This window comes from Camelus dromedarius, chromosome 5 (assembly GCF_036321535.1).
Source record: "Camelus dromedarius isolate mCamDro1 chromosome 5, mCamDro1.pat, whole genome shotgun sequence".
In the NCBI taxonomy this organism is placed as follows: Eukaryota; Metazoa; Chordata; class Mammalia; order Artiodactyla; family Camelidae; genus Camelus; species Camelus dromedarius.
The window spans coordinates 10,695,825-10,710,504 of record NC_087440.1 but is presented as its reverse complement, the minus strand read 5'-3'; the positions used below and the strand labels follow the sequence as shown (position 1 = coordinate 10,710,504).

The 14,680-nt window shown below is 35.8% G+C and overlaps 1 protein-coding gene across 4 annotated transcripts in view; it reads left to right on the top strand.

Annotated features, from left to right (window-relative positions):
• TEX9 (testis expressed 9) overlaps positions 1 to 14,680 on the top strand; it is a 72,138-nt gene that overhangs the window by 25,932 nt on the left and 31,526 nt on the right. For all 4 annotated transcript variants that reach the window (XM_064485572.1, XM_064485571.1, XM_010979578.3 and 1 more), the window contains one exon: positions 13,484 to 13,618. In XM_064485572.1, the coding sequence (XP_064341642.1) occupies positions 13,484 to 13,618 (135 nt within the window). The remainder of the gene's footprint in view (positions 1 to 13,483; positions 13,619 to 14,680) is intronic.

The window sequence follows — 14,680 nt, the reverse complement described above, 5'->3', positions numbered from 1 at the left end:
TATACCACATCTTCTTTATCCAGTCACCTGTTGATGGACATTTAGGCTGTTTCCATGTTTTGGCTATTGTAAATAGTGCTGCTATGAACATTGGGGTGCAGGTGTCATCCTGAAGTAGATTTCCTTCTGGATACAAGCCCAGGAGTGGGATTCCTGGGTCATATGGTAAGTCTATTCCTAGTCTTTTGAGGAATCTCCACACTGTTTTCCATAGTGGCTACACGAAACTGCATTCCCACCAGCAGTGTAGGAGGGTTCCCCTTTCTCCACAGCCTCTCCAGCATTTGTCATTTGTGGATTTTTGAATGACGGCCATTCTGACTGGTGTGAGGTGATACCTCATTGTAGTTTTGATTTGCATTTCTCTGATAATTAGTGATACTGAGCATTTTTTCATGTGCTTTTTGATCATTTGTATGTCTTCCTTGGAGAATTGCTTGTTTAGGTCTTCTGCCCATTTTTGGATTGGGTTGTTTATTTTTTTCTTATTGAGTTGTATGAGCTGCTTATATATTCTGGAGATCAAGCCTTTGTCGGTTTCACTTGCAAAAATGTTCTCCCATTCTGTAGGTTTTCTTCTTGTTTTACTTCTGGTTTCCTTTGCTGTGCAGGAGCTTGTAAGTTTCATTAGGTCCCATTTGTTTATTCTTGCTTTTATTTCTTCTAGGAGAAAATTTTTGAAATGTATGTCAGATAATGTTTTGCCTATGTTTTCCTCTAGGAGGTTTATTGTATCTTGTCTTATGTTTAAGTCTTTAATCCATTTTGAGTTGATTTTTGTATATGGTGTAAGGGAGTGTTCTAGCTTCATTGTTTTACATGCTGCTGTCCAGTTTTCCCAACACCATTTGCTGAAGAGACTGTCTTTTTTCCAATGTATATTCTTGCCTCCTTTGTCAAAGATGAGTTGACCAAAAGCTTGTGGGTTCATTTCTGGGCTCTATTCTGTTCCATTGGTCTATATGTCTGTTTTGGTACCAATACCATGCTGTCTTGATGACTGTAGCTCTATAGTATTGTCTGAAGTCTGGGAGAGTTATTCCTCCAGCCTCTTTCTTTCTCTTCAGTAATGCTTTGGCAATTCTAGGTCTTTGATGGTTCCATATAAATTTATTATGATTTTTTCTAGTTCTATGAAATATGTCCTGGGTAATTGGATAGGGATTGCATTGTACAATTAAGACAAGTATATTTTAACGATAGTCTATGCTTTTGGATTGGAAGAATCAATATTGTTAAAATATACTTGTCTTAATTGTACAATTCATTGAGTTTTGACAAATTTATACATCCTTGTAACCACCACCACAGTCAAGATTAAGAAAATTTCTATATGCCACTGCCCCCCCCCCCAAATTTCCTTTGTGTCTCCTCCACATAAATCCGCAATCTCTAAGCATGGCCACAAGCAACCACTGATCTGTATTCTTTCACTACAGATTAGTTTTCCTTGTTCTAAAATTTCATATAGATGGAATCCTATGTATGTACTTTCCGCATCTGTATTCTTCAGTGTAATGTTTTTGAGATTCAACAGTCTTGTGTGTTTTATGGTTCATTCCCTTGTATTGCTGAGTAGTATTTATGGATTTACTACGTTTCATCTGTTTACCAGTTGATGGGCATTTTTGTTTCCAGCTTTGGACTCTTTATAAGAAGTAAAGCCACTATGAATTTTCACATACAAGTGTTTTGTGTAGACATATGTTTTTGTTTAGACATGTTCAGTATCATTCATGATATTTCATAAGTACCTAGGAATAGAATTTCTGGATATTATGGAAGGTGTATGTTTAACTTTCTAGAAAACTGTCAAACTGTATTCTAAAATGATTGTATCATTTTTCATTCCCACTAGTAATATATGAGCGTTGTAGCTACTGTGTATTCTCACTAACACTCAGTGTTGCTATTCTTTTTAGTATTAAACACTGTAGAGGGGTTAGGAGTGGTGTCTCATTATAGCTGGATTTGTATTTCCTTTATATTTATTGATCTTGAGCAACTTTTCATAGGCTTATTGGCCATTCATATATCTTCCTTTGTGATGTGTCTGTTCAAATTTTTTGCCCAATTTTAAAATACTGGGTTGTAGTAAGAGTTCTTTATGTTTTCTTGTATAATTTCTTTGCTAGGAAGAATATGTATTTTGAATGATTTCTCCCAATCCTAGGAAGAATATGTATTTTGAATGATTTCTCCCAATCTGCCTTGGCTTTTTTTCTTAACAGTATCTTTCAAAAGGTAGCAGTTTAAAATTTTGATGAATTCCAATACATTGTTTTTGTGAAGTTTTATGCTTTCTTCAGTCCCATTCAAGAAATCTTTACCCACCAATTTAATTAGTGTATATAAGTATATTTGGATTTTCCATTATTTTTTGAGTCAGTTTTGGTAACTTGTGTTTTTTAAGAAATTTTTCCAACTCATCTAAGTAGTCAAATTCATTGGCATAAATTTGTCCATAATATTCCTTTATTATATTTTTATTTATATTATGCCTATAATAATGACCCCTGTTTCATATTTGATATTAATAATTTATCCTTGTTTTATTCTTAGTCTAGTTAATTACCAATTTTATTGAACTTTTTCATGAATCAACAGTTGACTTCATGAGTCTTTTCTACTGTTTGTCAGTTTTTTATTTCATTGATTTCTAACCTTTAGCATTTCCTTCGTTTTTAATTTTCATTTTTTCCTTCAGTGTTATTTAGGCTTAATTTGTTCTTATTTTTCTGGATTCTTAAGGCAGAAGCTTAGATAATTGGTTTTCTACTTTTCTTCTTTTCTGACATAAGTATTTAAAGTTATAAATATTCTCCCACAAATTTTGATACTATCTTTTTTATTTTCATTAAGTTCAAAGTATTTTCTAATTTCCTTCTCATTTTTCTCAACCATTAGATTATTTAGATGTGTGTATTATTTAATTTCTAAATATTGAGGATTTTCATGTCTTTTTGTTAATTGATTTCTAATTTCATTCTGTGTTGTGAGAACCCACTGTGTATGATTTTGTTGCAATTAGTTATATGGACCAGCATTTGGTCTCTCTTGGTAAATACTTCATGTCCACTTGAAAACCACATGTGTTATGCTGTGTTGAGTGGAGTTTTCTGTAAATATCAGTTTGGTCAAATTTGTTGACAGTATTGTTCAAGCGTTCTAAATGCTTACTGATTTTCTAGTTCTGTCAGTTATTGAGAGAGCAGTACTTGTGCTGAATTCTCTGACTAGAATTGTGGATTTGTTTCTCCTTTCAGTTATATCAGTTTCGGCTTCATGTATTTTCAGTCTCTGTTTTGGATGCCTGCACATTAAGGATTAAAATAGTGTTTTGATTAGTACCCCTTTATAATTACGACATACTACTATATTACAATATCTTAAAATATTCGTTGTTCCAAAGTCTACTTTTTCTAACGTTAATTTAGTAATTACAGCTTTATTCTTAATGTTTACATGTTATATCTTTTTTCATCTATTTACTTTTACTCTGTTTTATACTGAAAATGTGTTACAAGAAATGGCTTTAATTGTGGTTTTTGCTTCTTCATTTACTCTAACAGTATCAGTCTCTGTCTCTTAATGGTATGTTCAGACCATTTATATTAATGCAGCTTTTGATGTTTGGATCTAAGTCTATCTTCCTATTTTTTCTCTATTTTCCCAAACTGTTCTTTGTTACTTTTTTCTCCTTTGAATTGAATATTTTTTATTCAATTTTTCTCCATTATTAGCTATATCTAATCTTAGACTTAAGGTTTATAACATACATCTTTAACACATCACAGTCTGCCTTCAAATCATGTTATACCATCTCATGTATAACACCCTCATACCTATTTCTTGTATTCATTCTTTAGATTCTGCTTGAAACAACTACCCTCTCAGCTTTTGTGGTGCCAGTTTGGTAGTCTCATTCTCTGTTTTTATTTCTCTGGAAAAGACTATGTTTTTCCTTATTTAAGAAAACCTTTTTATTTGACATGATTATAGATTCACAGAAAGTTGCAAAAATAGTACAGAGAGGTCCTGTGTACCCTTCGCCCAGTTTTCCTCAATGGTAACATCTAACATAATTATAGTATAATCTTAAAATCAAGGAACAGACATTGGTACAATCCACAGACACTCAGATTTCACCAGTTTTGAATTCACTCATGTGTGGTTTGAGCCCTTTAACTTTTGAAGGGTATTTTTCACTAGGTATAGAATTATCAATTGATCGTTTTTGTTTTCTTTTGTTACTTTAAAGCTGTCATCCCATTGTCTTCTGTGTTGTAGTTTCTCACTAAAAGTCCACAGTAATTCTTTTACTACATTTGTATGTAATGTGTCCTTTCCTCCTGCTTTTAAGATGTTCTCTTTGTTACTGGATTCCAGCAATTTCATAATGATGTGCTTCGTCAGTTTTATATGGGGGGGTGTATTTATTCTGCTTGAAGTTTGTTGAGCTTTTTTGAATCTGTAGGTTTATAGTTTGCATCAAATTTGAAAATTTGGGGCCATTATTAATATTTTTCCTGTACTCCCTACCTCCCTCCCCAACCTGAGTCTCCAGTTATACTTCTATTGAACTTCTTGATGTCATCACACTGACAATATCAGTGATATTCGGTTATTGATGAGCTGTTTTTGGCCTTTTTTTCTTATATTCTTTGTTTGGATAGATTCTATTCCTATATCTTTAGTAACTGGTCATTAATTTTTTTCTTTGTAGTGTCTAATATGCCCCTATTCCTAGTGAGGAAAATGTCCACTTTGATATATTATTCATTGTAAGTTCCATTTGATTCTTCTTTATATCTTCATCTCCTCATTGTATTAATTTTTTGCTTTAAATACTTGTATATAGTTAAAATAGCTGTTTTGATAGCCTTGTTAGCTGGATCCATTATATTTCTCATTTATGTGTTTGTTTCTATTGACTGATTTTTATTCTCCTGGATATCAGTCATACTTTCCTGCTTTTTGGCTTGGTTAGTGATTTTTTTTTTTACCAGATGCTAGATACTGTGAATATTATATTGTTGAGTGATTGTGTTTAGTGTGCTTTTTGAAGACAGTCATGGGTTTTGACAAGTAATTATTTGCCAGTTAAATCCCTTTGAGGCCCATTTTTAAGTTTTACTAGAATGTGTCTAGTGCACCTTTCAGGAGTAGTTCAGCTCTACTCCTAAGGCTTACCCTAAAGAGACCTTTCAAGATCTCCACCAAATTCCCCAGAGGACCCCTGAAGACTGTCCATTCTAGCTGGTTAGAGTTCAGATGTCTTCCTTCCCTTTGTGAGCTATGGGAATTGTTCTGTGTACAGCTCCCTAACTGTTCTTTGTCTGGCCCTGTTGAGTTTCCCTGTATGCAGGTGTGGCCTAGTCCTCTGTAGACTCCAGGTATCTCCTATGTAGATTCCTGAAGCTCCTTCCTAATGTAGTTCTTCCTTACTTGAACCTTCATACAAATTCCCAGCTGTCTCAGTCTCTTCCAGCTCTGATCTGTCTCCTTAACTCAGTGAATTCCTGGGCTCTGCTTGTATTTTCTCCTTGCTTGTACCTTGCTGTACAGTGTGGATATTGCCTCCCAGCAGAATGCTGGGATGATAAGACTCATTTGCTTCCTTTTTCTCAGGAATCACAATCCTAATGTTTTCCTAATGTCTCTAAATAGTTATTTAACATATTTTGATAATTTTTTCTAGTTGTTTACAGTGCATTTCTTATGTAGATATTAATTATTTCTTCCTTGTCAGAAGCCTTAACCTCTGTTTTATTTTGTTTTTTGGTTAAATTAAAATTAGTAGTGCATTCCAAAAGTTTCTCTGACCAGGGATCATGTCATATGAACACTCTTATCATTAGTAACTCACCTTTTAAAAAATAATCTGCTCTTTTGTTAAATTGCTCCAGGTAAAATTGAGCTCTGTGTCATTTCCTAAAGATGCCTGGTTCTTGCTTTATTCTTTCCTGCTTTCATAGTAGAAGTCCTTGAAAGCAATTCTGACCTTCTACAAGTCATTCTCATATCTTGCAAAGAAAGCTTTTTTCATTTTTGCCTTTATGTATCCTGCAAAACCATTATATTAATGGTACCTTATCTTTGTTTAATATTGTATATCTGTCATACACATATAATTGTTGTGTGTTCTCATTTATATATATTTTATTACATAGCTGTACCCATTCCTTCATGTTTATTCCCTTCTTCTCTGGCTTAGGTACCATGGTACACAACTTAATTATGCTCTGCATATATCCTTAATTTCTCTACCAATGAAGTGTGTGGCAAAACCCAACCCTAGTTCTAGCCAATTTCCCCTCTCCTGTTTGCCTATTCATGAGCAGTGTATTAAGACTGAACAAAAATGTACAGCCCAGTAGATTGGTCCTACTTAAATTTTATTTACAAATATCAAGTGGAATACCATTTTCCTCTCCTACTTTCTGAGAAGACAGTTTCCTCTCCCACTTTCAAAGGTGATTTTAAACAGGTGATTTTTTTCTTCTTAAGTTTCCAGTACCTCTTCCAGTCTTAGCATTCTGAGTCCATGACTTTCCCTCTTATTTTACTAAGAAAATAATCAAAGATAATTCTTCTTCATCCTGTCACTAAATCTGTGACACCTCTTGGTTTCTATACCCATCTCCTCTGCTCTCCCCCCTCATTACGGTGGATTACTGCCTCTTCTGGCTAATGCTGATCACAGTGCACTGAATCCCATACCATCTCTCTTACTCAAGGACTTCGCTCCTACAATTATCATGCCTTTCTCTTGCAAAAATCATATTTACTCTGTCCATGGAATTATTTGCATTAGCATAAAAACATGCCATAGAATCTCCAATATATGTATTTTTGAAAAGCCTCCTTAGATCTCATATCTACCTCTTGCCCTGTATCATTGCTCTCCTTTATAGCAGAACTTCTTAAAATAATTGTATATACTCAGTTTCTCTATTCTCTCTTGAAACTTCAACAGTTAGGTGTCCATCTCTTCTCTGCCTCTGAAACCATTCTTAACAAGGTCACTAGTAATCCACAGTGCCAGTTCTCATCAGTTCTTATTCCTCAGTAATTTATGTCTCAGCAATATTTGACAAAGTTGATTTCTCCCTCCTTGAAACACTATTGATTTGGCTTCTGAAGCATCATACTTATAATTTTCTTCCTCGTTTTCTGGACTTCTACATGTTGGAGTGCCCAGGGCTCAGTCCTTGGCTCTCTTCTCCTTACTGTCTACATCCAGGTCTGAGATGCTCTCATTAATTTCCATGGCTTTGTATTACCATCTATGTGTTGGGAACTCCCACGTTGCTGTTTCTTTCTCTGACCTTTCTTTGAGCTCCAGACTCTTCATCTTACTGTCCACTTAATATCTCTACTTGGTTTGCAGAACATCATATGTATGCTTCCCTGCCCTCTGCAAACCTGCTTCTCTTTTTCTCCCTCTCAGTAAAAACATGGAGTTGTTCAAAATCCAAGAGTCATCTTGATCCTTCTCTTTCCACAGCATCATTAAGTCCGTCAACAAGTCCTGCCAATTCTGTCTTCAAAATGCATAGAATTAACTGTTTCTCAAAAACTCATTACTTCTACCCAAGCCCAAGCTACTATGTTTCACTTGTACTATTCCAGTGACCTCCTAGATTGGTATTGCTGCACTCAGTACCACAGTAGCTAGAATGCAGTTGATGCTTGAACAACTTGGAGGTTAGGGGCACACACCCTCTGCACAGTGGAAAATCCCCATATAACTTACAGTCGGCCCTCCATATCCCTCGTTCCTCTGTATCTGTGATTCCATATCCATGGTTCCACATCCACATATTCAACCAATGGTGGATCGTGTATTAACGTAGTATTTCCTGTTGAAAAATTTCTGCCTGTAAGTGGACTCAGGTAGTTGAAACCCATGTTGTTCAAGGGTCAACTGTTAAAAACCTTAGGTCACCATACATACATACACACACAAACACGCACATACTTATCCTACTAAAAATCCTCCAAAGGCTTTCCATGTCATTCAGGTCTTAAGACCTAAAACTGCTGTGTCACTCAGCTGAAGCCACACTGACCACCTAAGTGATCTTTGAATATATTAAATGAATTCCTGCCTCAGGGTCTTTGTCTTCATTGTTCCTCCAGTCTATAATTCTTTCCTCCAGATCTTTACATGAATCATTTCCTCATTGGAAAGCCTTCCCCTAACCACTGTATCTTTTTTTTATTGAAGTGTAGTCAATTACAATGTGTCAGTTTTCTGGTGTATAGCATAATGTCCCAATCATACATATACATATATATATATATATTCATTTTCATTAAAGGTTATTACATGGTATTGAATATAGTTCTCTGTGCTATAAATTTGTTTCTTATGTATTTTTATATTTAGTAGTTAATATTTGCAAATCTCGAACTCTCAAATTTATCCCTTCCCACCCCCTTTCCCCCGGGTAACCATAAAATGGTTGCTATGTCTGCAAGTCTGTTTCTGTTTTATAGATTAGTTCATAGTGTCCTTTTTTTCCTTTTCCTTTAGAGTCCACATATGAGCAATATAATATAGTATTTTTCTTACTCTTTCTGGCTTACTTCACTTAGAATGACAATCTCCAACCATGTTGCTGCAAATGGCATTATTTTATTCGTTTTTATGGTCATGTAATACTCCACTGTATAAGTATATCACAACTTCTTTATCCAGTCATCTGTTGATAGACATTTAGGTTGCTTCCATGTCTTGGCTATTGTATATTGCTGGTGTTAACATTGGGGTGCATGTATCTTTTTGAATTTGAGTTCCCTCTGGATATATGCCCAGGAGTGGGATTGCTAGATCATATGGTAAGTCTGTTTTTAGTATTTTGAGGAATCTCCATATTTTCCACAGTGGCTGCACCAAACTGCATCGCCACCAACAGTGTAGGAGAATTCCCTTTTCTCAATACCCTTTCTAGCATTTATCATTTGTGGACTTTTGAATATTTGCCATTCTGACTGGTGTAAGGTGATACCTCGTTGTAATTTTGATTTGTATTTCTCTGATAATTAGCAATATTAAGCATTTTTTCATATGCCTGTTGGCCATTTGTACATCTTCACTGGAGAATTGCTTTAGGTCTTCTGCCTATTTTTGGATTGGGTTGTTGTTATTAAGTTGTATGAGTTGTTTATATGGTCTGGAAATTAAACCTTTGTCAGTCACATCATTTGCAAATATATTCTCCCATTCAACTGGTTGTTGTTTTATTTTGCTTATGGTTTCCTTTGCTGTGCCAAAGCTTATGAATTTAATTAGGTCCCATTTGTTTATTTTTGCTTTTATTTCTATTGCCTGGGTAGACTGCCCTATGAGAACATTGCTAAGATTTCTGTCAGAGAATGTTTTGCCTATGTTTTCTTCTGGGAGATTTATAGTATCTTGTCTTATGTTTAAGTCTTTAAGCCATTTTGAGTTTATTTTTGTGTGTGGTGTGAAGGAGTGTTCTAACTTCATCAATTTACATGCTGCTGTCCAACTTTCCCAACACCACCTGCTGAAGAGACTGTCTTTTCTCCATTGTATATTTTTGCTTCCTTTGTTGAAGATTAATTGACCATAGGTCTGTGGGTTTATTTCTGGGCTCTGTGTTCTGTTCCATTGACCCATATGTCTGTTTTTGTACTAATACCATGCTCTTTTGATTACTGTAGCTCTGTAGTATTGTCTGAAGTTTGGAAGGGTTATTCCTCCAGCTTCATTCTTTTTCTTCCGTATTGCTTTGGCAATTCTGGGTCTTTTGTGATTCCATATAAATTTTAGGATTATTTCTTCTGTTTCTGAGAAAAATGTCATGAGTAGTTTGATAGGGATTGCATTAAATATGCAGATGGCCTTGGGCAGTATGGCCATTTTAACAATATTGATTCTTCCAATCCAAGAGCATTGGATATCTTTCCATTTCTTTAAGTCCTCCTTTATTTCCTTAGTCAGTGTTTCGTATTTCTCCATGTGTAAGTCTTTCACCTCCTTGGTCAGATTTATTCCTTGGTTAAACTTATTACTAAGTATTTTATTGTTTTGGATGAGATTTTAAAAGGGATTGTTTCTTTACTCTCTTTTTCTGCTATTTCATTGTTAGTATAAAGAAATGCAACTGACTTCTGTTTGTTAATCTTGTATCCTGCTACCTTGCCGAATTCTTTTATCATTTGCTGTGGCTAGGACTGCCAATACTATGTTGAATAGAAGTGGTGAGAGTGGGCATCCTTAACTTTTTCCAGATTTTAGTGGGTAGACTTTCAGCTTTTCACTGTTGAATATTATGTTGGCTGTGGGTTTGTCATTAATAGCTTCGATTATGTTGAGATATGTTCCCTCTATACCCACTTTGGTGGTTCCCTCTATACCCACTTTGGTAAGAGTTTTTATCATACATGGATGTAAATTTTATCAAATGCTTTTTCTGCATCTATTGAGATGATCATGTGATTTTTGTCCTTTGTCTTGTTGATGTGATGTATCACATTGATTGATTTGCATATGTTAAACCATCCTCGTGTCCCTGGGATGAATCCAACTTAGTCATGGTGTATAATCTTTTTTATGTGTTGTTGGATTCTGTTTGCTAATATTTTGTTGAGGATTTTTGCATCTGTGTTCGTCAATGATATTTGGCCTGTAATTTTCTTTTTTAGTAGTGCCTTTATCTTGTTTTGGTATCAGGGTAATAGTAGCTTCATAGAATAAGCTTGGGAGTGTTCCCTCCCCTTCAGTGTTTTGGAAGATTTTGAGAAGGATTGGTATGAGCTCGTCTTTGTATGTTTGGTAGAATTCCCCAGTGAAACCGTCCAGTCCTGGATTTTCCTTTGTAGGGAGGTTTTTTATTGCTGATTGTATTTCATTTCTAGTGATCAGTCTGTTCAAGTTAACCACTCTATGTTAAATATTATGCCCCTTCCCTATTGTTCTGTCCTCTTACCCTTTTTCTTCATAGCCCTTATCACTACCAGATCTCACCTGTGAGTATGCATGTATGTGTGTGTTTATCATCTGTCTCTTCCTCTAGAGTGCAAGCTTTATGAGAGGAGAACTGTGGTTAACTATCGTGTGTCCGTCATGTGGAGTAGTACCAGGCATGTAGTAAGTGCTGGATAAATGTGTTGAATAGGTAAAACCTTTTAGGTTTTTTGCCCATAAACCATATAGTATTACACCCAATTTCAGATATGGAAACTGAGTCTACAACAGCTGGCAGGTTTTCTGACTCCAGGTCTGTTTCTTTTGGTACCTCAGTCACTTGTTTCTAGAACCTTACCTGGTCATTTATTTGTCCTCATCTGAATCACTGTGACAGTTTGTGTTCCTCTAAAGCAGCTGCTGCATTTGTCTTGCGCTGTGGTTTCTGACGCACACCTCTCTCTCACACTCCCCCAGTGCCTTATGAGTGCTTCAGAAATGGGAGAATCCCAGATTATTCTTGGATTTCATAGTATTTGAGTTTTAAACTTGATTTTCTTTAAGCTACTCAGCCTTTTCTTTTAAAACTAATGTAAACTTCAGGGGTTGATATGTTTCATAATTTTTTTTTCACTAGCAACATGTAAACTTAATTTTTTTTGGTAATAATAAATTTACTTTAGGAGCTTGCATCTTGAAAATACTCAGTATTTGTATTTTGTCTGCATTTTGTAAAAAAATTCTTGAGTAAGATTGAAAACAGAAGTGTTTTCAAGTTTTTGATAAGGTTTCCCCTTTCCTTAGTGGATTTACTCATTTAGGAAGACTTTATTTCGTACTTTACTATTCTTCTGTCTATCTTTTTTCTTTTTCGCTTTTCCCAAGAAGTGGAGCAGTATTGATTCGGGGGTAGGGAGGCATCATATGGTAAAGGGAGGTTTTCAATTTTCTTTGAAGTAGGTTACAGAGTCATCAGCAAGAAAGAGAAGGGCAATTCCATATTCTTGTGAGAAGAGGCTGAAATGAGGCAGCAAAAACTGTGGCCTTGGTGGCTAATGAGAATCTCTGCCTTTTCCGTGTGAACAGTGAGAGAAATCAGGCCGCTCTCAGTGTCACTACCACCCACAAAGCTGTGAAGAAGGCTGGTGAGAGCAGATGGTATCCAGACAGTTTGATTTGTTTAGAAACCTGCATAAAGAGCAGCACGTATTTTGTTTTGTTTTGTTTTCCCCTTAATTACTCAGAGCCAGGGAGATCAGTTTTCAAATAAAACATAGTGATAACAGCCAGGAGAAAAAACTATTAAAGCAGAAAACAGACAACTGTATCTTTATCTGCATCATTTCAATTGCACGATATTTACTGAGTATCTGTTTTGGTGTAATGCTCTGTACTAGGCATTGTAGGGGATGCAAAGAAGAGTGAGTTAAGTATTACAAAATAAATTAATTTTAGTAAACATCTCATTAATGCCTTTTATATGCTGCTGAAGTGCCAGAACGTAGAAATGAAAGTAGTTCCTGTCCCCCAGGAGCTGACAGTACAGCGAGGGAAATGCAGTCAGTGGATAGTTTCAGTCCCACACAAGCAGGCACTGTGATATATGTATATCAAGGTGCTAGGGAAGCTTTGAAGAAAGGACACTTAATCCAACCTGGGAGGATAGTGAGGAAGATAGGGAAGGCTTCTGGCAGGAGGTAAAACCAGAGTTAGTCCTAGCTGAGTCTTAAAGGATGGATAGGTGCAAGCCAGGTAAAAATGAGGGGTAGGGAGAGGTCAGGGCAGAAGGATGAGCATGAGCAAAGGGGCAGAGGCCAGAAGCATAATGTCTGTCTGGGAGAGATCCAACCAAGTACTGCTCACGTAGCCGCAGGTAACATTTGTGGCAGGAGTTGAGATTATGGTGCCAGCTTGTGATGGAGTTTGGAGGTTTTCCTGTACATGTTTCTTCCTGTGTGGCCTATAGACTCTCTGCAGCAGCATCTCTTAGGATATTTGCAGAAATGCAGGTCTAAACCCACCCCAGAACAGGGAAAATACCCATAAAATCTGTTGTTTTTCCCCAGAATTGGGATTTTCCTATATGGCTAATGTAGAATGCATTAATAAATATTTAACAGATTTTTTTAAATGATAGATTTTGTCAGGTTTACACACAGTATTTGTGGGAGAATTTATGTCTCACATTGGTGTTTTGGGAGGTTCCCAGGAGAAGAACTATAGTTATAAAGAACTGTTTATGAAATAAATATAAAAAACATGTGTTACTGTATCTTGGGATGGATAGAAATTTTCAAACAATAAGTAATTTGAAAGTCTAATTTGTGACTACATCTTTAAGGCTGTATTTTTCTATAGCCAATTCAGAGTGAGAATTCCCTGAGATCTGTGTCACTCAGTGCTCAGCCTCTGTCCGTGTGTGTGTGTATGTAAAATTTGGCAGAAAGCAAGGAATATAGGAATGGAAAATGTTGCAAAATAGTAGTAAAGGGGTCTTAGGATCTGTTTATAAATGTTCTGTGTATCTCTTTTACTGTACAGGAATTAGAAAATAAAAGAAGACTGCAAAAACAGGCTGCCACTAGTCAAAGTGCCATGGAAGTTCGCTTGAATCGAGCTCTGGAAGAAGCAGAAAAGTATAAACTGGAGTTAAGTAAATTAAGGCAAAATAACAAGGTATGGAAAAATTGAAGTTTTGGTAGTGATCACCTTTGGTAACTTTCTCTTTTAGGTAAGACTCAAAAGTAAAAGTTTTAAAATTACACTTCTTGATGTTATGGTGACTGTTTCTCTTTTCAGGTGAAATACACTCATTAGCATTATGTACATTCTCAGTAAATTAGGATTATATTGCTTGTACTTTTGCCACGATTGGGTGATGGCACAACTTTTTAGAGGATTCATTTATTTTTTTATCCAACAAATCTTTATTGTATGCCCATGGGGTATGTGGTGGAAAAAAGTCTTGTATCTCAAGTCTGTAACACCCTTTTCTGAGCCTCAGTTTGCTAATATATAATGCAAGGGACTATCTTACAGGGCAGTGGGTCTCAAACTTGAGCATTTATCAGAATCACTGGAGGGCTTATTAAAACAGATTCCTGGGCCCCACCCCCAGACTTTCTGATTCAGTAGATTTGGGGTGAGACCTGAGAGTGTGTGGTTTTAACAGGTTCTGAGGTGATGCTGATGCTGCTGATTCTGAGATAACCACCACTGTTACAGAGTTACTGTGAGGATCACTATCATATCCCTAGCATCTAGCCAGTGATTGGTATAGAATTAACACTCAGTTCCTGAAATATCTTTCGAATAAAGGAAGGCTCAGATACCAATGTGTGTGAAAGCCTTTTGTACACTCTGTAAATATTGGCTGTTAGTTTTTGGTTTGTGTCAACCTGAAAGTGATGCTCCATTGGAATCTCTCCCTTAGGGCAATACTTAATTATTTAACAACGCTGTGGATGATGAATTTAAGAGCCCCCTCATTACATACAGAGATGGTATTAATTTAGACTAAATTAGTTTACAGTTAATTTGGACATAGAACTAAACTGATCTTGGTTAAGTCCTCCAACATTTTTAACAAATGCAACTATATTACAGTGACCATAGAGTTTTAATATATCTTCTTGTCAGATGATTTTGCTAGCTGTATGATTAGACTGTGTTCACATTTAAGAGCTATCAGTACAAGAGTCAAACTTGCTAATAATTATGTTTTGGAGTATTATTTCC